Genomic DNA, 24,688 nt, shown 5'->3' with positions numbered 1-24,688 from the left:
TGCTATGCCATCACCACTGCATCTGGCCATTGTCCAGTAGTGCAGTACAGGCTAGGAACAGCATCTGTTATACATCTGCTGCGTGGAATGGTTTCTCTTTCTCTCACCGAAGGGAAAATTTAAAATGGATCTTTTAATACATATAAGTCTACTGGTTTACTTAAATATACACATAAATGGGCTGGGTAAAAAACCCCCAAACTTCAAATATTCAATGGAAAACTGATAGAAAAACAACCAAAAAAAAATTAAACATCACAACTGGTACAGTATTTCTCAAACCCATTTTCAGGCCAAAATATTTGGATTACTATCATGCCTAGTCTTGAGCAAAAGGTAAAACTGATGAACATGTGTATAAGCATACAGTGAAAACTGTAAAGCATGAATAAAATGTTTTATTTATACAAACTCCAGGGTCAGTACATAAAGGTTTACGCAGAGAGCCAAACCTTGTTCTGCCAGGCAGAAGAAAATGCTTTCCTCAGAATCTGTTTCTAGTGACGTAGCTGATAATCATGTACAACCCCTCTTTACTGTCTAACAGAAGACAGTTCTTGCCACACCAAACAAGTAACATCGGCTGACAAAACAAAAAGTACGTCCGGGCAGGGTCAGTAGTTCTGACCCTTGTTCTGACTCTTTAGCAGGATAAAATTTGAATCTGAATAGAACTGTGTTGAAGGGCTGGAAAAACACAGCCCCACATCAGGATCCTCTTCAGAGAAAAAGAGTAGCCCAGTTGTATGCCCTGGCTCCCAGCCACAAAATTATACAAGCACCTTAAGAGCTTATTCCTGCTTACACAGCTGATGGAAAGCTCCTGGAGCAGAGCTGGAGGTAGCTATAAGCAGGTTTTTATTTATTTCTCTATGCTTGTCTTCAGACCTAGTAACCGCATTAGTATTGGCTAAGAAAAATTCTTTATATTCTTCACATTTCACCCGGTATTAAGCACGGTTTCAGGACAACTGGCAAACACCAGGTTATAGAGTTCCCTTCCAATAGCAAGAGGCTCGGAGGTGGGACACAGGGCAGTCCTCGCAGTGCCTGGCACTCCTGCACCAGGGGCCAGCGTAGCAAGACTGCTCCCCCCTGCCACGCTGCCCAGGCAGCCAGCCGACAGGGCCTCCGTGTGGATGAGAAGGTTTCCACCAGCCAAGGGCCAAGCCCAGGGATAATCCCAGGCTGCCTAAATGGCAGGATCTCTGGCAAACGTGTATTCATCTCTAGAGCACATCTATCAGTTACAAAGCAATGAACAAGCATTTCAAAAGCATTAAACGTTGCTGCGAGCAGTTTAGTAGTTGCTGCTGCTATCTATTGTTGTATCTACTTGATATTTATTCAGATCTTATCTTGTTTGGTTGTATTTCCAAAAACCCTCTGATAGAAGCTAAGTGAAAAACACTGAATGCTCATTGTTTTGTCTGTGTTGTTAAAATAATCCAGAAAATTCCCATTGTTCAGATCCCTTAGGCCAGCAAACTGGCCCTTTTATAGTCATTGCCGGGAATTCTCTGAAACAGGGTTTTCCTACCTATGGCTAAGATAATTTTTCGACTTCCCATGCAGAATAAGGCAATTCACATTACCTCCGGACTGCAGCAGCCCAGTGACAACCCCGTCTCTGGAGCTGATTCCCCTTTTCCTGCCTGTTCGTTTATCCTTTCCATACGCGGAACCTGAACCCCACGAGTTTGGCCAAGGCACGTTGGAAGGGTGCAGCTGCAGGGGTGATCCTTGCCACAGCACTACTGATCGGCACGTCTCTTTGTTCCTAACTTTAGCCTTGTTTCTTTCTGATGGGCGCCTGCCATCCTCAAAGCAGGTCTAGTTTAGTAAAATAAACAATCGGGAACAAACCACCAGCCCTGGCTGAATTAAATTGCTCAGCCTTGAAGGAAAACATGCCTGTTTCTAACTTGGTAAGTCTAGACAGTCTGGATTATGATTAAGAACTAGGGACATTTAGAAAGACCAATTTAGAAGAGCACAGTCCCCACCTTCTTACGCCTCAACTGTTGGATTTGCTTCCACTCTTTTTTTAAACCTTATTTAAGATGATCCAGTGCAATAATTAGGGAAGCACTGAGGGATGTCGCACAGAAGTTACAGCCTTTCGTGCCTCACGCAGCTTGGGCCTGCCGGGGATTTCTTACTCTGCTGCACAGGGGACTTTGGGCATGGAGCAGATTGGAGCTGAGCAGAAGGATCCATGACAACACAATTTCCTGAAAACTCTCCCAAGTGGAATAGGGGCTGTAACAGCCGTGGGAATGGTGCCAGAGCCGCAGTCAGAGCCACACACCAACACTAAATGATTCACTCACTGGGAGGGGGGAAAAAAAACCCCAACACTTTTTCTCTTTTTTTTTTTTTTTTAATTTCAGGCTTTTTTCCTACTTTTGTCTCTTCTTCTGTAATGCTGCTGCACGTGCTAAACTCTAGAAATGGGAACTCTGCAGACTCCTGATGAGCCAAAAGTTAACTGAATGCTTAAAGACCAGTCTCCCATCTCCTCCAGCACCTCTCAAATAAATGCAAAGGTGTCTTAAAACCAGAAGTAGATTAAATAGTGTAAATCAAAATCACACTTATAAATGTTTATTGGATCAGGGCCTTTATTTGCACATGGAAAGACAATTGCAACAAAACAGAATATGGGTTTACTCATCAAATATGAGAAACATTGCTGGTAACATATGTTTGTTCATTTTTTCTTTTTAGCACAGCTTTAGCTACTGTGATTTGACGAATCTCTTTCCCTTTTTATAAACATTTGCTACGTGTTTTACAAAAAAACCCTACGAACAGAAGGTTTAGCTAAATAATTGATACATGAATCCAGAATTGAATATTAAATTCATTAATTTTTTTTTTTTCACACGGTTGCTACCATACCAGTAAATATCGTCCGCAAAGTAGAAAACATAATTTTGAAATCTCATCTGAGCAGAACTATAATTGAGAGTTTGTTCAGATACACCCCACATTTATATCCTAACAACGTGCCAAAAAATACAGATGTTCATCACAAGATGAGATAAAAGGGTGATTGCCAGAGACATAATGAAAATGCTCTGGTTTAATCTATTCATCCCAAGGTACACTGTCCAATTGTTCCAAACATGTTTATTTTACTAATAATTTTAGAAATTTGGAGAAGAAGATTACCTACTTCCACTCCCTAGCTCCATCCCCCAGCAAAATAGTCTAATGAGAGAAACTAAGAATTAGAAATGAAGGTGGAAAGTTGTTTTTGCTGTTTCTAAATATAACAAACAATGTAGGCAGTGGATAGCTAATGAACACAAATTGTGACTTCCGAAGCTGTATATTTAGCCATTTGGCAATGTGACACATCTAGCTAAAGGCAGTATGAAAGCCAGGACAGTAATTCATTTACTTAGAGGTTTGGAATAGGAGGAATATTACAGAATTAATATGTGAGCTGGCTGTGAAATATACTTTGTAGTTTGTACAGAACAGTTTAAATAACACTGATTATTCAAAGTTCCCAATTTCCTTTGATTCTGAAATATTCTTAGCAAAAAGGTGATATAACCGGCTATGCACTCCATGGATTGTCGTTAGTCAAGAGCAGTATTATATATTCTAATTTAAAATTAATCCTGAACTAAGTAATGATGATAAGTCAGACATAAATTTTGAAGTGAAACCTCTAGGATATAAAATGAAATAGCCAACCAAGCTCACTGGTGAAAATTTTTTAACAGATTTTACAGATGTAGCTAGGATAACATCATGTACTTTTATTTGGCTGACTCGAAGTAAAAGAACATCCAATAATTCAAAGTGGTTTTATTTAAATACTTTTCAAAGAAAAAATGTATTGTGATATAAGAACATTTTATAAGTTATAAACCAACCTTTGACAGAAGATAAAACCCGGTTTTTCTTGTTTTCATTTTCTTTGTTTGCTTTTGAGCAAGTCAATTAATTGATTTATACCTCGTTTTACAGTTTTCTAAGAGAGGTATGGAAGAGTACTGAGAAATACAACATTTAAGATATTATTTGGCACCATCAGACGAATGGGTCTGTACAATGGCAGCCAGAAGTCTTCATTGTTGTTCACAGCTCCCAGAGGGGGAGAGATGTCTCCATGAATTTTACTATCTCAGTCTAACTTCTTCCAGGGACGACTCAGAGCTGATATAATTCTCCACCTTCTGCTGCCTTATGTTGCCCCAGCAGCGCAATTCCTAGGTTGACTGGTGGATGCACTCTCATTGAGCTTCTGTCCAGAATAGCTGGCTTTCTGGACATGTCCAGTAGTAGCCATACACTAATGCTTTCCACCTGAGGGAATCAGCGTGGTCCCTTTGTTTTTAAGAATCAGGTATACTGTTAGCATGCCATCAGCCTATTGGCTGGGATTAGATGAAATTAAGATGACAGGCTAAACTCACGGTGTGGCCACACTTTGGCCGTAGAACAGAATTAGTCTAGGAAAATTGCTTTAGGGTAAAGATGACCCAAGGTAAAGCTATTGTAGTGTTCCTCTCTCTATCGCTAGTACCAACAGAAGAATATGGATTGCCTCTGTTTCATTGCTTACGTTTAGGCAATTCTGTCTCCCACTGGGCATTAAAAAGGGCTGTAAATTAGTGCACCTTAGTACAGCCCTGGGGAAAATAACCCTGAGCACAGAGCACATGAGAAGAGTGGGCCCATGCCAAGATGAAGGATGGTTACAGAATTAGCTGGAGCTCCTCAAAGCCTGTCTTAATCCCTTACGCAACTGTGAACTCATGGGCATATTGCTCAGATCCTGTGCTCCGAGGACTGATGTGTCTGCAGTGAGTAGAACAGCCGGTGCTCTGAATCGTGCTTCCGCTCCAAGAGCAAAATCATGCCATTACTTGAGCTACAGAGCACCACCGAATTGGTGGATTGCCTTCTGGCTCTAAAACCTGATCATCTGATGCCAAGTTAGAAAGCTCTACGTGTTACTCTACTGGGTAAGGTAAAACTGTGTCGGTGCCTCCAGGATACTTCTTCCTTCACTGAGAGATTAATTTCATGAGACTGCTGAGGTGAGGAGACTTGCAGTGATGAAGCCATTTCACTAGCCCTGACATTTCAAAGAAGAACTTGAAGCCCACTCTGCAAACTGCACTTATGCTTGCCTCCTACAGCTTGGCAGCGCTTCAGCAGCTAGCCCAAGAAGGGGGTTGATCCATTTGTGTATCCTTAAACCTCTTTTATTTATTTCTCAAAAGTGAATTATCTCAATTGGATTAGTGAGCATTAAGATATTAATCTACGTTGATTAACATTCTTTGAAACGTAGCTTTTACTGGAAATGAGAATGCATCAAAACACAGAGAGCTGAAACCATGTCTGCTTTGAGTGACATGGGACAGTGCTGAACGCTTGTAGGATGATGTCCTGTTTGATGATGCTAACGTTGCTAATCTGGGGACATCTTTATTAAATGATTGCAAAGAGTCCTTCCTTCTCTTTCCTGAAGAACAACAGCCAATTTTTTTCCCTAAGGGCTCCTCCCCTGCTACGCATAATGAAATAATGCCAACTTATTATGTCTGGTTAGAAGTCTAGAAAGCTGAAATCTGTTTTGATGACTAGAAGGGTTCACTGACTTGAAAGATTAACAACAGCTTTAAATAATGATTGTTTTCTTTTTTCTCATTGATACTCTGTAAAAGTATAAACTCTACAGTATCCAACAAGAGTTACTGGAATTACAGTGAAGCCAAAAGTAAAACAATGAATATCTAATAACATATATGTACCATAAACGCAGGTCCCAGGTTTTCTGGGCAAACATGATTAAGAAAAAAATCTTCTCTAGATATGGAAGGACACTAGTAGTTTTTACAAGCTGAGACTAGAATTACCTAGAGGTAGGAAGGGTTTCGTACAGCAACCTTTCTCCCTCTCATTTATAAAATGTGGTTTCTTTCTTTCAATGGAAAAGTTAAGATGAAATCTTGGTCACCAGTGTGCTTCCAAACCCTTTAGCATACCTCCTAAGGAGCGCTAATGCCAGTATCCTGAACTAATTCCAACGTAGGTAATTTAGCTTATTACATTTAGAGGCAGTTTCAATCAGATAGAGTGTTCTTCCATTTATACTAAATACAAATGTTCTCTTTGTGAAGAATTTTTTAGAGTTTTAAATTTTAAAGAGTTACTGTGTTTTACCTCTGCAATATCTCCGTAATGGGTGATCTGAACCTTAAATACTATTTGAATTTATCTTTGTTTATTAGAGGGTCCTTCTGAATGGAAGATTCTCAAAACTCGTAAAACACGTAAGTGCAAGCTTCATAAATAGGTTTGTGTCAAAAAATTCCTTTTTTATTCTAAGAATAGGTGGCAAGCCCATTGGAAATACCACACAGTTTTTATGTTGCTGGAATTTCCTACAATTGCAATATGCTTTCAGTAAGAAGTCTTTGGACAGGGCAGTTTTTGGCAGTTTTTCTTGGATGTTTAATGTCTAAGGTCTGTCTATGGACGAAAGAAAACATTAGGTAGACCTGAAGAAGATCTGGTTCAACATAAAGACTTCCGGATTTTGTTTGTTAAGGAAATGTATTTGTATCTGGTTTAGAAATGTTTCTTGAATGCTGAGCAAGGCTGCACATCCTGAGCAAGGACCAAGCTTGGACCCAAGCACATGCACATAGGACTGCTTAGAGCCGGGCCCACGCAGAGTAATTCCTGAGATGAGCAACTCTTTTCTGATGGATTTTATCTTACAACAGGGAACTTTTTTTAGCCAACCAGCAGCAAGGAGATGTTCCCTTTCTGTCAGGAGACCTTTGTATGGGTGTCCTCACTGCCATGTAGACCCCAATTATTTTCTTTTAAGTGTGAAAAGTCAGAGCCATCAACATTTTTGCAGTGAGGCAGATGAGAGTGCCTACGTATGTAGCATGGCAACCGCAGGTCCAGTAAAACAAGCGAAGGAAAAGCTATGCCACCACTGTGTTTTTTCTTTTTCCCCACCCAGATACAGCCCTGATGGCTCCTGAGAGGGAAAAGTCACCCAGGAGGAGTGTGAGATGGCTATCAGGAAAGCACAACTCTCCTGAGAGACGAGATGGGAGCGGGAGGCTGTTTCAGTAGCACGAAGGTGTGCATGCAGGCATGTGGGCAGGGGCTATTTATTTATTTCAGTCTACGGCTGACCTTCATTCCCCTGTTGGTGTCACACCCATTCCGTTATAGTCAACCTTGCCTTCTTTCAAAAAAAAGGTCTTTTGTGTGCTTATTAACACTATTAGCACTGGCTTTTTTCTAATTCTGGATAATAATTGCTAAACTCTAATTACTGTAATTACCAGGCTCCTGGGGTGAGGTTTTATTTTTTATAATTATTTCTAGTGATTTTTTTGTAAATACTTTGTTATATTAAAAGCATGATAGACAATCATGAGTCCTTGCAACACTTTTATATATCAACCACCTCCACTGAATTTCATCAGTGCATTTCACTGTTTATTAATCAGATATTACTAAATTTCTTCTGCCTCAAGCAAAAACAAGGAGTGGGAGAGAAAGTGACTACTGACAAATGATGTGACATGCCAGGTTTGATTCTGCCAACCAAGTATTAGTACCAGCCCAACAAGAGCAAAGATGGAGGTGACAGCTAGGTGGCACAATTGAATATATTCTAAATCTTCCCAGAATAACTCTATAAGGAGGAAAGAAATGTTTCAATGTGTGCAGACATTGAAACACTTTAAGAAGCAACCTGAGACTTTGGCCAGTACATGAAGACCTTGATCCAGTTCCCATTGCTTTCCACAGAAGGATCCAGCTCTGTCTTTTCGAGTCTGTACTCCAGTGCAGTCTCTGGAGTAAGCAAGATGTTCTCTTTGTGTCTGTTTTCAGATCACCCCTACGCTGGTGGGATAAAAAGTTTTGTTTCTTCTAGAATAATCCACCGGATTATGCTAAATCTCTCAGGAAAAGATGTCTGAAGTTACACTACTATCTTCAGTTGCTCTAGCACTTACAAACATGAGCACGGAGGCCTCCTGCATTAATATAATCCAAAATACATTATTTTGAAATGGCTTGTGGTCACACTGATGTATTTTTATGAATCTTGTTTTTGCTTTTTACCTCTTAGTGTGTGGTTTGGAAAATTCAGATTTTTGCACTAAAATTTAGGTGTATTCTACCATTAATTACTTGTCATTCCCTTTTTGTGAACTTCATTTGAGTGGAAAGTTGTTGACCCAGCGTGAAGATGACAGAGACTTTTTTTCAAGGCTGCTTCAAGGCCTGCTTCTTTGTTTAGTTTATTTTGTACAAGTTCTTATGTCAACCTAGGCCAATCTTAACTAAAAACCACTTCATCATCCGTTATCAAAGAGCTGTTCATGCAACTCAGCAATGATTTTTCTAAATGACTGTGAGACCTCATTTGGATTTTTAATAAACAGTCACATTCTAATGAGGTCTTCATAAAACCGACTAAATATGTTTAGAAATCATTAGCTTAAATTACCAGTACAAAAGTCTCCTTAGGGAGCCCTGCAGATTTTGTGATAAGACTTCTGGCAGATGGATTAGTATAACAGCGCAAGTGAGTTCTGAATTTCCACACAAGCAGTGTAAATGTGAGTGACTGGGTAACAGGCTACTAGATAAAGAACTAAATGTCCCTCAGGTGGGTTCATTAAAGAGAGAAAACAATCAAAACACATTTCTGTGCCATTTAAATACCAGGTGCGCAGCAGTCTGCAGGTGCCAGAAACACTGACAAGGGTCCCTTGCTGGAACACACAAGAGCTTAAAGGGATGCATGGTTTTGACAAGTATGCCTCAGATAATGACAGATATTGGCAGATGTACCCGGACCCTGCTGGAGGGTAATGTGGGGACTGAGTCATTTGCAGCAGGTGCTTGCATTAGGGACAGCCTCATGGTGATTCCTCCATCCGCAATTAAAACAGTCCTGATGCATAATGCTCCAGGGCAAGAAGCAAGTTCCTAGCACTGATTTAATGACTATCCAGCCAGTCCTGGTAAACAAATACACATACGCCCCCTCAATGATTAATTCATGAAGGACGTACACTGTGTGGCAAACATGTTAAATAGATATTCCTCTTTCCTGAAAATATAAAGGAATTTTCCCACTCGGCTTACGATGGGTCAAGAGGGTTAAAAAATAAAAATAATAAACCCCTATAAATCTTACACCAGAAATACCAATTGAAATAGAAAACCTCAAGGTTGGGAAGGTTACAAGGTTTGCCCTGCAGGAATGCCACCAAAAGGTCCATTAAAATCATTACTAATCAAGGTGGCACAGAACTTGAGTTAGAGGTTGCAGGACAGATGGTGTGTTTCTAATACGTCTCCTTGTTGCTGATGGTTCCAGCTCTGGGAGTGGGACAGAAGCACCAACGGAGGCGTGACTGCATTGTTCTGTGGCTCATACGATCTCATTTCCATTTCTGCTCTCTGATCTCACCTATGTTGGCCTCCCGAGAAAGTGACAACAAAGACATTTCTACCACTGCCAGAAACAACAAAGCTGCAGGTCTGAATCCCACTACAGCTCTTGCACCCTGAAGAAATCGCCATGGTGGCACAAACTGTTGGCTCGCTGCTAAGGGAATGTGCCGTGCACCTAAATGTTGTGAGTTGAGGCCATCAACACCAGCACCAAGACTGGCATCTCCCCGGCTGATACCTGACAGTTCACTCTAATTGATGCTTTCAAATACTGGCTTTAGGAAAACAGTATGTGGTTTCATGCAGTATGCTATTTTCATTCTCAGGCTTGTTTATCCATACCCTGAAAACATCCCTTTAAGTTATGTGCTTGGGTACTTACGAATGCGTATAAAGCTTTAACGAAGAGGTTTGCTGGAGAGCTTCCTATTCTTACAAATCCATCCATTTTCAACTGATAATGTGACCATCCGACTATTTCTATCTTCTTCCTAACTCAAGGGACTGAATTTTTAAAGTGGCCTCCGTGATCCTTTTTTTCTCTGCAATTAGTCGTACATGTGCTCCTGCAGCAGGTGTTGAATGCCGTCACAAACCCCATCTTTTTTATACCTAAAAATAATACTGGCACCTGATCTGTTGGTAGGCTTGGGCACACAGAAATTTACCTGTTAGGATTTATATGAACAATTGACAAAGAACATAAGGAAGAATAAATTCAGACCGTAAAACTCAACTTGCTAAAAAGGAGACAAGATCCGATACTTTGACTCAGACCACATAAACGGTGCTTTCTCTCTCTCCTCATGCCAATGCCACAGGGCAGGGGGGTATGAGCCTCTCCACCAGCATGAAATTAAAAACATCTCTTAAAACCATGTGGCTCACACCAAGATATGTGCACTTGACTTCCTATTTCAACACTTCGATTTACAATAATTGCAGTAGTTGCAATAAAGACAGTGGGCTTTTTTCATTCCAAATGAAAGCTGTATGCCCAGTTCCCAAGCAAATTTTCTTGAAAAAAAACATCCCAGATGAGAACTAAGACACCAGTGCATAGACAAAGCAGTAAATTGAAAGACTCAGTTATTGATGGTTGTGAGAAACAAAGAAAATGGTTCTATTCAATACTTGTTGAAAACAAAATTAGCCATAATGACTTGGGTAGGAGGCCTCCTTTAGAAGTTACCAAGGAAAGAAAGAAAAGTACACCGTATCAACCAGGTAAGTCAAGCTTTCCTTACTACTCAGCTCCTGAAGACGACCTCCTCGTCAACAAATTTAGTGTACAAACGAGTAAAGCTATTTTTTTCTTTTTTAGCCCAGAAGGCTTGCAGGAAGGAAAACCAAAACAAACCAGGTTGATTCAGACTGTGAAGAAGGTGCAATTTCATAGTTTAACTAATTTTCTCTGAAATCTGTTTCAGAATTACTCCCCCTCAGCCTCCCTTAGAAAAAAGATGACTCCATACCTGTAACCTGCTCTGTAACCAATTCCCGAGTTTCCCTTAATGGAAATGGTATGTCTGAGATATATACAAAGACATGACGCTTTCCCTCTTTGGCAGTCTTTGCAAGCTGTGCTATACAGAATGCAGCTTTATCGGTTACTTTTTCATTGTGCTAATGTTATCAAAGCCAAGAATCCAAGGCACGTTTAAAAATAATTGATAATGAACCTCTTAGCAGAAGCAGTCATAAATATTTTATGTGCTATACTCAGTATATAAGCATCTTGTTGGTCTGCTATTTAATTTCCAAAAGCAAACACCTTGGAAGTCTTTCATCTTTTTAAGTACAAAAATCACTTACCCTTCCCACTTCTACGAGATTAGTAACCATGATTATGCTGGCTGTGTTTTCATGCCATACCATTCTCCAAAAGTCATATATTGTCTCTTGCATTGGTCCTGAAACAATAAATCAAAAGAAAGGTTACTTTCTGAAAGTCGCATGATTGGAAGCTTGTCTCTGGGGAACTTTGAGAAACGATGACTATACACATATATTCATATCACTATCATCATATTTTTCATTTAGGGTCAATTTCTTTTCTGTCATCCCACCTATCTGCATTTAAGTATTTTTCCCCTGAAATAGTGCTCTGAAAGAAAGTTAGTTCTCCAGCATTTAAGTATTTATCTCTGTAATACCCAGAAGTGGAATTATAAAAAATGGATAACATTACTCTTTCTCTTAACAATTGGATGATAACCTAGGGAAGGTGTATTTGGAATGAAATGAGCCTCAATGGACTACGTGGCCTTTCCTGGTATCTAATATTTTTCTTAGTATACGCTATCCATCAAATTATCCCAGCTCCTAAATTGTACTTCCTGAAGTGAGACAGAAGTTATAGTTTTTTGCTGCAGTACATCACTTTGCAAAACAGTGGGGAAAGCAGTAAAGAACCCCGGCATGCCACGGCAGCCATGTCCTCTGCAGTGCTTTCCCCAACAACCTGGCGGCTTTTGTAGACGAGCACATGGGGGGCTTCCTCCGGCGTCGTGCTAAAGCTGGGTACCAGCCCACAGGACATGTTACAGAAATGTAAAATGTTGAGAACAACCACGTCACTTTGCACGTACCTGGTCCTGGTCTGTTTCTAGCCTACACGTCTTACCCATGATGTTCGGTCTGATACCCCAACTTTAACCCACTGCTTTAAAATCACCAAGCCAATAAGAATACACAAATGTAAAATACTATCAGGTACTATAAACTTAACATCCACCCTGAATCCATTACTGAACTGCCACGCTGCAGCAAGCAATTAGTAGCTTATTTAGAGGAATGCCTTAAATCAGCTAATTGGAGGACAAATGGATAATGTATTGGCCTAAATGTTCCTCTAGTGAAGACACCAACACCCTTAAAGCGTTACAAAACCATACATTGACAGATTTGTCTAGTTTGGCACCCATGTTTTTGTACTTTGAGCTCCCTTTGAAAATAAAATTCTCACTCTGAAGTCAAGTACTTCGTGAAAAAAAGAGTAATATATTATGACTATATTATCATAGAAGGGGAGTTGGACTGGATGATCTTCCAACCCAAACCATTCTGTGACTCTATGGCTTTGTGATTCTATGATATTATAGGCAAGTCAAAATCAACTCACTAGGCAAATAACATCACAGTTATGATGTAACTTAGAACTCAAGTTTAAGAAAAAAGGATGGTATTAGTCTAAAACTTTTGATTTTTTTAAGTTTACTTTTATTTTCAGCAATTTCAAAGGATAATTTTATCATCCATAATTTGCATAGACCATTTAAAGAAGTTCTGTATTCTCCCCTTTACTTTCTCTGCTTTTAAAAATGCTGCATATATAGTTAGTTTCACAGGTTTCACCACAATCACTCAACTTGTCTTTTGCTTGCTTTGGTAGTTCATATAACAGGAAACAAAAAAATCATTTAAAACAACAGGAAGCCATGACTATTAGAACACAAGAAATGTCAGAAGGTCTCAGAGTAGAAATAACGACAGAATCTAAAACTACAGTTTCTGAAATCACCGAATTCAAGCCGATGTTGCGGCTGCAGAACTGGACACCTTTTTTTTCCTTTTAATGTACAGCACAGAACAGTTGATACTTTTGTGAGATTTCATTCTGAAGCATGACAAGGGTGAAATCACTCTCCACCGTATGGAAATTTCCCATGAGTATTTTACTTCTACGTAAGTGTCCTGGATATGTAACACAGACACGGTTCGAGTGCAATTTTGAATACCACAGTAGGATAATTAATATACAGTATAGTGAAAGTTTAGCTTGCTTGTGTTTTAGTAATGTAGGATTCAATATAACTTGTGGGGCAATTAAAGCCACAACAGCTTTAGAAAGGTTTTTGGCCAGCCTCTCCTACTGGAGAAAGGAAGGTGACTGTTTTACTCACTGTAAGAAAACACTTCCTCTGTATAGCTCCTTCCCTCCCCTCAAATCTTAAGCAAATATCCAGCAAAATTACTATTGCAATCATCTTTGAAGAAGTGTAGCTAAAAATAGGATTAGGGAAAGGCAGTTTTCCATGGAGTAGTGTCCTGGAAAGAGTCTGTAAATTCATGACATTATTAAGATTATTTAAGCTTGATCAAGGACAAAAGATAACAACAGTATTGCTTCAAGAATCCTGATTCACAACCTGGTCTAATGGAGAAAATATAAATGGCTCCACTGCATTCTGCAATAACAGGATTGCGTGATGTTTCAAGGTTGTTCATCTGAATATGTTTTTGGTAAAGCTGCAGAAAAGGTGAGAAAATATCCTCTGTCTACACAGCCCTCTTCTTTTCCCCTCGCAAGAAGCCAGAATCTTTGAGAAACTGAGGGGCAAGGTAGCAAGTTTCTTTATGTATTATTTCAGTTGTCTTTCCTACGGATTTACTTGAGATACAAGATAGTTGAGCCCAACTTTGTAACAGTGATTTCCTTCTGACAGCTCTGGAATAACCTGCAACAATTTATTCCTGATATTTTTTTTTTTTTCCTACAGACAGCATAATTTTGTCTCGTGATTTAAAGATTCCTACACTTCAGATTCTGAAATCACGAATTACAACTAGGGAAAGATCCTAAGCACTGATTTATTGCTAAAGATTTTAAACTTGTCATTCTTTATAAAGAAAAAAACAAGACAATAAATTATGAGACGAAGAAATCTTTAGAAAAAGTAATAGCATTTTCCAGGCCAGAGAAAGAGCTGAGCTCTGACAAGTCTTTCAAGAAGTATTCCAAATGTTCTTCCAGAAGAAATGTCCTATTCTGCAGTGCTGAGCATGCTCTTCTCGATCTTACTATCCAAATGAAAAGACAATCATAATTAAAAGTGCTTGACAGGATTTCCTGCTCTCCTCAAGTATTCTGAGGTGTTTTCTTGCTTTCCCTCTCCAATTCTAACATGTAGCCTCCAAACTTCTTGCATGTTCAGGACACTGAAAGGAAAAAACCACCCAAAAACCCGCTTTAACATCTCAGAAAGTAATTCTTTTCTACCCCATTTTTCTTTTCTTCTTGACATTTTTCGAATTATTTTCTGACATATGAATAAATTATTACCTGTCTTCAGCCAGAATGGAAAAGCATTAGAGGCTAGGTAGGGTTGGAGGATTTATTGTCATGAAGAACTGAACGATTTGATTCCAGAAACTCATGGTAGGGAGAGAAAGAGCCTATAATTGTTCTAAGCATCAGCTTAACAGATGTGTGCACAATAGGCAGGAAAGGTTATTCTCAGCAGTTGCCCCCTTGCGGGAGAAGGTGGTCTGAAGAGAAGGCACTGTGCTGCCTAACAGTAAGCCTGCGGCGTACCCCATTAGCTACACAATATACTAGTTGGTATCAAAGATTTCTGCTGTGAAAAAAAAGAAATCAACGACATGCTACAACCAGAAAATGAAAAGCAAAGGAAAATAAGAAAAAGAAATCAACCCTCCAAACCCCACGCTAATTAAATGCACTATTGAAAAAAATTGAACAGATATGATCAGTTGTATATATCAACCATTAGTTGTATTACCAGTAGTCGTTAGTTGCTGCTCTGGGAATGCAAACATATTAGGAAACGGAATATCACACAGCTTTTAAGAATGGTTTAAACTCCTAAGCAGCTGCTTCTGCACACAGAGCTTTCTAGAGCCTCTATTTCTGCTTGTTATTGTCAGACCCTGTTCTAGCAACTGGTATTGCTACTGGGGTATGCGATCAATTCGAACGTGACAAACTAGCCCAGAATAGAGAAAAAAAATGCAGGAAAGAAAGTAAACACACAAAGAAACAAGTAAAACCTGAATCCTGAAATGTCCCCAGGACTTACTCAGATGGGACTTGTAAATCTATAGGTCATTTTTCAATTTCTAGAAAAGCAAGCAGCTTAAACAAGGAACAAATAGCTTCTAAAACCTTTTTCTAGCGTAGAATGTCAAATCCACAAGCCAGCGTTTGGGCCACCTGAGACCAAATTCAATGACAGATATTAAAGCTAGAAATGTGCAGAAAAAGAACAGACGCCTTTAAGCTCCAAAGGCTCCCCAGGGACAGTGTATGGCCAGTGGTAGCCTGTGTTGACGGAGGCGGCGGCCTGACAAGATGCAAGACATACCTGCAGCAGTTAAATTCCATCTCGAAAAGAGCCCAATAAACCTCCTTCCAGTCAGTAGATGTGTCCACCCAGCACGAGGAGGTGGTTATAAAATGGTCCCCTCACCTAATGGTGACTGCAGTTTCTAGCAGCAATGACAACTGTCTTCGCTTTTTACTGAAGCAAAGCTTGCGGCTCATTGCTACGACTGCCTACAACTGGACAACTCAAGGACAACTGGCTAATATGCCGGCATTTTAGCACTCGTTCTTTACAATGTATGATCCCTTCAAAATTAACTTGAGACACGGTAAATATGGCGGTGCATGGCCAAAAAAGCCAAAAAGCAACGTTCCCTTCGCAACCACACCATCAAAAAACCCCAAACCCATTATGTAGCAGAAAATGTTCAAAATACACATGAAAGCGTAAAACCAGAGATAAAATAATAATAAAAAAATACTGGGAGAACAGACTACAAGCTAACAGATTAAAAATTTCAAGAATTCTCCTTTTCCTAATGAACCTTTTAAATGGGACAGACTAGCTGTTAGTAGGATAATTTACAGAGAATTTTGCAGGAGGAAGCAAAATTACAGGGTTACTAATGCTCTGCCGGACCAGTGATCTGATAATCCATAAGTGCATGTTATTTGCTCTTTTAACCATTCTAGAAATCGGAGGTAAGAACAAAACGCCCTTTCAGAAAAAGTTGTGTAAAAACCTGCAGTTAAATGTTACTTTAAACTATAAATATCACTGACTGCAGGCAAGGGAACATCTCCCTTTACTGAAATACATATTTTTCCTACTCAATAAGGCAACTTGCCGAAGATTTTATCAACGGGAATTTGCAGAGGCATCATTATGTGATCAGGTTTTCACGAGCGTTCAGTTTTGTCAGCCTCCCAGTTACCTCACGGGACATTCTTCAGCGGCCAGCAGCTCTGCAAACCTGGACACCTCTTTGCATGATCAGGTGGAATGTAAGATTAGGTTAGATTACACTAAAGGAATGTAAGATTCGTTTCCGCTTTTTCATAAAATAATAAAATAAAAATTAAAAAACATTAAAATAAAATGTCTCGATCTTTCTATCTAAAGTAGTCGGCACACTATAAAGAAAAGCTGTAGATCCCGGTTGTGCTGTTTTAGTCAGAACAATCACATCAACTAGCAAGATAAACTGCTAGCTCAGTATTCCTTCGTAATTGCCTGGTCACTGCCTCACAGCAGTACAGCTCATCCCACCCTCCCCAAATGAGCTGGTTTCTCAATGGAAGACACTTTGAAGATCTGATCAGTTGCTGGTAATCTGATTTGTTAAGAGCAGTCTTTACCATCTGCTTGTTGAACAGCACGTATTTAACTTTCACTCACCCCTCTGGGAGTTCTTAAGGGTTTAGTGCCTCCACGGAGGCCAGCGAAGTCCAGAACAAAGCTCTGTTATCAAAACTTCAAAAACTCAGGCAGTGATCATGAAGTCTTTCTGCAACAGCTGCTCTCAAAATAGGTTCAGACATTGTTTTCTACCATAATATATACACTTAAATTGACTTTCAAGGCTTATACAGGAGCATGTTTTTATAGGCACAGTATGTGTGCTCCTGTAAACACTGTGGACGATTTTTAAGTCTGAGATAAACTGTGGTCAAGATATCACTAAACCACGTGGGCCCACCATTCCCCAATAGCTATCCAAATGCATACAGAGCAGTCTTTCGTGTTTTAGGATATCAAGCAAATAATGATGAAAAAGAGTGAGTTCATATAACCTGGAGGTTTCTAAAGCTTTAATAAAAGTCCTCCCAAGTCTGCTCCAGAAACTAAAACGGCACCGAGGGTAAAACGTCCCCCAGTGCCATGCACCTACTCACTTTTACTGAAGTCTCCTATAGGCCTATCACTGTAAGAATCAACATGAAAAGGCAACAGACGTTTGTACCGACAGAACTTGGCCATAACTGCTTCAGTGTTGTTTATTAATTGCTGGTTTCTAGCTGCCATACTTCAGTATTAATTATTATTTGTTGCTTCTGCATATCCCAGCCCCAGACATTTTGTGCACTAAAGAATCTCAATGAAATTAAACAGAAACCCTGAAAAAACACATTCTTGCTTTTATCGCTTTATTTCATTTGACTTATAGTGTTGTCTGTGATGGCATTTGAAATGCACTTTCTAATTTTAGCCTTAAAAACATTAATTATTATGTAATCTTCAGCAGGGCTATATGGTAATTATACAACTATGCTGGCTTTCCTGATAAAACTTTCTTGGAAATCTCTCCTGCCTTGGAAAAATAAAAATAAACAAAGCTGTGGATGAACTTCCAACGAGGTTGTTTCCCTATAAGTACATTAAGCCATCCGGCAGTCCAAGCAAGGAAGCTTGAGGCTACAGCTACTCTTACGTGAGGTAATGAAAAAAACCTCCCCCTCAGTTTTAAACCTTATTTTAACTGATTCCTCCATGGTAGTGGATTCAGAGATGGTGGAGAGAGAAGCCACTTCTTTGCAGAGGCAGCAATTAACTTACAGTCAGGTAAGCAAGAACACCATTTTGTAAACAAGAATTCTACCAGATCTTAATTCACAAACAAATAAAAAAATACTCTGTTTCTCCTAACACTAGTTTTAACTGAGGCTTAAGAATATACCACGTGTATCAAATATATGCAGAATCCATGTTTGAGTCGTAGTCGGTCCACTATTTCTTTTTTTTTTGGCCTTTTGCAACAATACCATCTTAAAATGCAAAAAAAAAACCCAAACCACAACAGTATGAAGCAACACTATTCAGCAAGTCACCTCCACTAGACTCAAGTGGGTTAATCAGGACTAAGCTATGAGTTTAAATTTTTTTTTCCCATGATTTCCTCACCTTAGATGGATTGTCAATAAGAAACAGATCTGACTGAATCTTGTTAGCTTGACATTTCAGGAAAATGCTGCTTATAAAGCCAGCTGAAATGCTTTCTTGGGACAAATCCTGCCCAGTCCAGCTACTGGCAATGTAGAGGCTTTCTACTGTATCCTTTGCTCAGGAAAAACACAGCCTTCTCTCATTATCAGCCAAGGGACAGCACAGTGAATAGTAATTGGCTGATTTTCAAGCACAAACTAAATCCTACCTGCTTCGAGCCAGCCAGTCAGCAAGCCCTGCTGTCTGCACATCACTATATGTGAAAATTGGCTTTCAGAAAATGAAATTTTCAAAGTGCTTTCAAGTCTCATTAGCTTTCAACGAGGCTTACATTACTAAGCGACTGAGGTGCACGTAGAAATTTTATCTATAGCTCCCACGAGACTGACCAGTGCTTTGGCTGGCTTTCTGTACCACCTCCTCCTACATTTAGAGGAGTCAGCACCAGCCCTTTCAAAGGATGAAGGAAAGGAGGAGACTGTCCTGTCAATTCTCCATCTCTTTCCAAATGTAAAAAGAACATAAAAACATTTGGCCTGTAAGATGCCCTTTACAACATACAGTAGTGATGAGCCACGGTCCTATTGTCTTATGAAATACATGCAAGCATCTCACAGCTAGCTAAAATAAAAAATGCCTTCTGTTCTGAATTCCCAGTTTAATATAGAGATGCTCAAAAAATATATCCTTTGAGTAATGGCAAAACTGATTATTCAGGAGAATTTATTTATTTTTTTAAATTGCTCATTTCACAAACTAGATAATCAGCTTGAAAATACGTATTTTACAAGTGTGTGTATATACACATACACATCAACTATTGGCTAGAGCTGGATCATTTCTCTTTGCATTTCCTCTGATCCTATTCTGCAGTGATTCTGTGGGTAGTCAGAAAGTTTTATGGGGATGTGGTATTTATTCTTTGGAATATCTTATAGCATTTTTTTTTAATTTATTGATACAGATCTAACTAAGCTGGAACAGCACACATCTCTATGCGTTATTTTGCCTGCGTTATGGTACCATCTAGAAATCCCCATCTGGGACTGGAGCTCCATCATAGCAGGAACTGCTTTACATATTAAATGCCCATGAATACACAAAAGGTGTTCGTGCCCCTCACCGTCACAATCCAAACGTACCTTGAGAGACAACAGGATGCAAGATAGGGTTCAAATGAACTTAACAGGCTCGGTATAATATTCAGCAGCCACAACATGCCAGCTCCCTAGCCATTTCTGAATAATCTTACCTGTCCCTGTTCCTTATTAGTATTTCCACCATGTTCAGAAACAAGCCATTGCTGCACTTAAATATATTTTTTAAGTCTGAGACCAGACTTTATTTGTGCACTTTTGGCAGGTGCTATCTACGACATTTTTATAACACCACAGCTAATGCTGCCAGCTAACTTTCCATCTAATAAAGTGTTACACACTTATTGATTGACATTTCTCCACAGCTAGTTTTCCAATGCTAGCTCAGTTTGTTCTGTACCAACAACATAAAATGAAAATGTCATATGATTTCCCAAAGAATAAATAGCACATTCCCATAACACCTTTTGACTACTCACAGAAGTACTACAGACTGGGAACAGAGAACTGGCAGCCACAGAAATGGCCCACATTTATCCAGTTAGCTTGAGATTAGGCAAAGCTGAATGCAATAAAAGCTGTGTACTTAGTACTGCTGGCCATGTATGTACCATTATGCCATTCAAGAAAGCTGCTTTCTCTGATCTTAACTGCAGGAAATTAAAAAAAGCAACTGAACAATGTAGTTCATCCAGTATAACTGAAGAACGGTTTCTTCATATAATTTGTTTGCCACACAGTGGGGATGTTAAACGGTCTGTTCCTCTCATTAATATTTTCCCAGACTGGATAAATGCACTGTCTTCCAAATTTGGCATTAAATGTAGCACTCCCAGGGGTCAGGGATCCCTAGTGAGGGTTATATGGAATGCCTGAATAAGGCTAGAGTCTTGAATCTTTACCTCGCACAGTTTGTAAGAGAGAACTGCCAGGCAATGGCTTGCAGGGAGTGTGTTTCAGTTTTTTCTGCTATGAAACAGGAATACTTTGAATAATTATAATTGTAACTAGAGGCCCTGATGTATTTTCTGGTGGAGCGTACTGGCTACAGAGAAACAGAGTTGGTCTCACTCGCACATGGACCCTCTTTCTCTCTCTGCCCTACAGACATTTGATTGTTTAATTACAGTCAAGCATGTTGGGAGAACGATAGAGGACTCATCTGGGAAACTGAGATACAGGTCCATATTGATTCAGATCAAACAGCAACATGAGGTATTGGCTCTCTATCTGAGGCCACAGCTCTGACTGAAGGCTTATTCCAGGAGCTTTGAATCCACAGTCTAAACTGTCTTTGTGAAGGCAGTCCAACAGAAAGCTTCAGTTTAGCTGAATCAATGTTTTCCAGTAAGAAAGCTGTTTTAGTTTCTAATTTGTGCGTTCTTCTCAATAAGGGTGATTTACATCACGGAAATATGAATACCTATTAATCACTCATTCTAAATAGCCTATCTGAGCTCGGGAAGACTAACAAATACAGAATTTATTTTGTAAAAAACATGCTGCCTGTAACATTTCCAACTCAAAAAATCTTAGGTAATTGACTTGTTGGACTGGGTTCTTCACATCAGCTTGTAATGCAGAATCAATTTTGATGATGGATGAGAAGTTTAAGATCATTTTATCCCCTTCAGTAGAAGGTTCCTTAGGGAATGGACAAAAGAACCTAATTAGTCTTTCCCATTTCTACTTTCTATTTTCATGTTGAGTCAATCATAAGCATCAGGATGTAATAAAATCATCACTATTCTCTAGCTCAAAAATATGAGTTCATTTTGGCTACTTGTTTCTTTTATTTTTCCCCAAGGACCTTATTGTGAAGGAATGTTGCTCATGCTTGTGAGTAAGATATTCAGATGCTGTATTTTTTAAACTTGCACTGGGAGTTTAAGTGCATTAACATGAACACTTTACCCAGATGAACAAACAAGATAATTTAGTCTACATTAAAGGACAAGTAAAAATGCTAGCAAAACCAGATTTGTCATAATTTATTATCCTGATACATCTCATGAGTGAGATATATCACTCACAATGTATTTTTCTATTTAAGGCTAGAGAACTTTGATACATTTATTTCCTCTTCAGTCATAGATACCAGTCAGAATCACACAAATGTTAGTCAGATCAAGATACATGTGAAGGTCATAAACAAATAAATGTGTATTGGATATTTTTCCTTTTAACGTCAAGATAACTATGGTAAAAATTAAATCTGCATGACAAAAAAAATCTCTCAGCACTATTAATGATTGTTATTTTTGGGAGCACGTTGGTTATTTTTACCACTTGGAGTAGGAAAGGGCAATGCCAACCTTTTCATTCTATTTCTTATTATATTTTATGGGAGACTGCATTATTTGATGTATACTCTAAACAAGAAAAGCCATTCTAACATGTGGAGCGCGTTTGTGCTTAGTACAGAGACATGAGCCTGCTTGCAACAGAATGAGATTTAGCAGCAGCACAGGGAATCTCCACAAAGTCTCCATCTCGATATGCAACTGCATGGAAGCATACAGATGGATAGGGAAAGAAATTAATCCAATAAGCCTGTATCTTTTTTTTTTCAAAGGCAGGGCTTCATAATCACCCAGACTGTCATATGCATTGGTGGCCATATCAATATAGAGATTTCAGTTTCCACCAAAGGATGTAGAATAGAGAAAAGATGACAGGTTTCAAAGATTTGGATAGGGTGACAGGACCAGAAAAAAAAAAAAAAAGGTGCCTTATTTGTTTCTTGATACATTTGTTTTTGAAATACATTCTGTTTGTAAATTTGCTACACTCTTTTTTTTTCAGCAAATGAGAAGACGAAAAGCCTGCTTACACCTGCTGCCAAGCTTCCTCCAGGCTGCTGAAGACTGGCTGGAAAACAAACTTCACAGAAAAAAAGATGCTTTGATTACGTGATTTTCCTGACAAACTGCATTTCTCTGCTCCTTCTTCTGCTTTAGCATTCCGCTGCACTGATTGACAGGCATGTTAACACTACTCTGTCAAGAGTGCCAGGTACCTTCCCCATCAAGCCCAATTTATGGCTGATTCTTTATCGAGGATGGAAACCCTATCATCAAACCTCACCTTTTCATATTTCGCATCCCCCAGAAATAAAGACATGTGAGGCAAATTTGTAAGGCTGATGTTGTATACATCTTCCTTCAACAAAAAACAGATTCCAGTGCATAGTCTAGGTAATTAGGAGTCTGAGAAGTAAATACACTAATACACGGCCACCTCCATAATGTTCTTTTCTGAAAGTGTGATTGGTCCACGAGGACAGTTTGCTCAGCTCTTCAGTGTCAGGAAGATCATAACTTCATTCTTTGCAGGACATATTTTATAGTCACATTTTTTTAAAGAGGACCAAGATATTCTTCTATTTTTCTACAACACAAACTTGAAATATTTCCTTTTGCCCGATTCACCTCTTTGTCTACTTAATTACTGTAGTCTCTCATTTCTCTTCTTAATTCTGATATGCAAAAGTCTGTTGTAGTTATTCTAGTCCGACTTCACAACAAAGAAATCAAACCAATATCTTGTCTTTGAGACCGAGATCTATATATGCTCTGAAGACCCTTATGTCTGATTTCCTGCTGCTCACTCTTTGCGGGGGAGAGGACAGGATTGCTTTTTCTTCCTCTGTGGCTCTGACAGTGGACTACAGAAAAATCATCAGTTTCTCAAACTGTTGTTTGACAAGCCACATTAACAAGCAAGTGAAAGAACGGCCAGCATGGGATGAGGGAATTTATATGTGCAAATAAAGATTAAACTATTATTCAGTATAATTTCTAGAGCTTATTTTTATTTTCAAAGAATTTCCAAAGGTTTATGAAAGGCAGGCATGTATTTTATGCAAAATGTAGCCACACATATGGGAAGAAGAATGTTAGTGGCTCTACCTAGTAATGGATCTACCAGCAGTTTTCCAACAATGCTCCTGTTTCACTTGGTCTACACACAAAGATTCGGAGAAGTCACAGAATAGAAGTATAGAATGTGTTGGGTTGGAAGGGACCTCTGAAGGTCACCTGGTCCAGCCCCCCTGCAGTAAGCAGGGACATCTCTAACTAGACCAGATTGCTCAGAGCCTCATCAAGCCTGACTCACGGCAACAGAGCCTAAGCCAACTTTGAATCTATTAGAAAACTACGCTAGACCTGCATTTACAGCCTTCTACACTGAATGGAAAGCAACAGGGACATCCCATTCCCTGTGCAGAGAAAACCACCACACAGCTGATTAAGACAAAGACAGAAAAATATAGGAATCGTGAAAATGGTGAAAGATAACCATTCTAACACAGTTATCACTAAAATCTCTTATTGTAAACAAAGAGGCAGAGAGGGACTACGGTATTCTCATGTGGCTGCAGTTGAAAAGTGTTACTTCGATACTTATCAGTTTTTACTACACCCTGTCTCTTTTTGTCCTCAGCGCTAGAAAAAGGACCAACTTTTAAAAGATGCTCAAATGTTGCAAATGTTATCATCAGCTTTCGTTGGGAAATGGGAGTAAGAGAGCGCTCTGGTGAATTTGCCATATGGCTTCACAATATAACCTGGAGATATCACCGTATGTAAAGGATCTATTACTGCTGAATGCAGCTGGGTGAAGGAAAAAAAATAACTTCTTTGCCATTTGCCACCACTACTGCAAAACAGGTGAAGGACATGTTTCAGAAAGCCTGGCCTATTCAATGTAGGGCTTAAGAATGAAGCCATCTTCACTGAAGACAGATGGCCCCAATCACCTTTTTAACATTTTGATGATTAAAAAGAAAAGAGCAGCATCAAACACAGATGAATCTTTAATACCGGTATATAGAATTCAATCACTTCATATATACATCAGGAAATCCTCCTGACTACCCTACGTCCTGCAAAAACGACAGCGTATATAAAGCTGAAAAATCGTGTAGAACTGTTCTGCTTTGTTGTTTTTCAATTCTTCCTGAAGTAATTTCAAATGTTAATTTTCATCTGGAGGCTAAAACCACGGCAGCAAAAGTTTCTTTGTAAAGATAAGTGTGGAGCTTCCACACTGCTGTAGTTCTGACAGCTTTCTGCAACATAAAACCAAAAGACATGCCAAGGA

At 39.2% G+C, this 24,688-nt stretch overlaps 1 protein-coding gene across 11 annotated transcripts in view; it reads right to left on the bottom strand.

Annotated features, from left to right (window-relative positions):
• Positions 1–24,688, bottom strand: part of PTPRM (protein tyrosine phosphatase receptor type M) — a 484,559-nt gene that overhangs the window by 24,162 nt on the left and 435,709 nt on the right. For all 11 annotated transcript variants that reach the window (XM_054191333.1, XM_054191334.1, XM_054191337.1 and 8 more), the window contains one exon: positions 11,290–11,387. In XM_054191333.1, coding sequence (XP_054047308.1) covers positions 11,290–11,387 — 98 coding nt within the window. The remainder of the gene's footprint in view (positions 1–11,289; positions 11,388–24,688) is intronic.

The sequence above is a fragment of the Rissa tridactyla genome, chromosome 2, assembly GCF_028500815.1.
Source record: "Rissa tridactyla isolate bRisTri1 chromosome 2, bRisTri1.patW.cur.20221130, whole genome shotgun sequence".
Taxonomy (NCBI): domain Eukaryota; kingdom Metazoa; phylum Chordata; class Aves; order Charadriiformes; family Laridae; genus Rissa; species Rissa tridactyla.
Note: the sequence above shows the minus strand (reverse complement) of the source record. Positions and strands in the feature narration are given on the sequence as shown.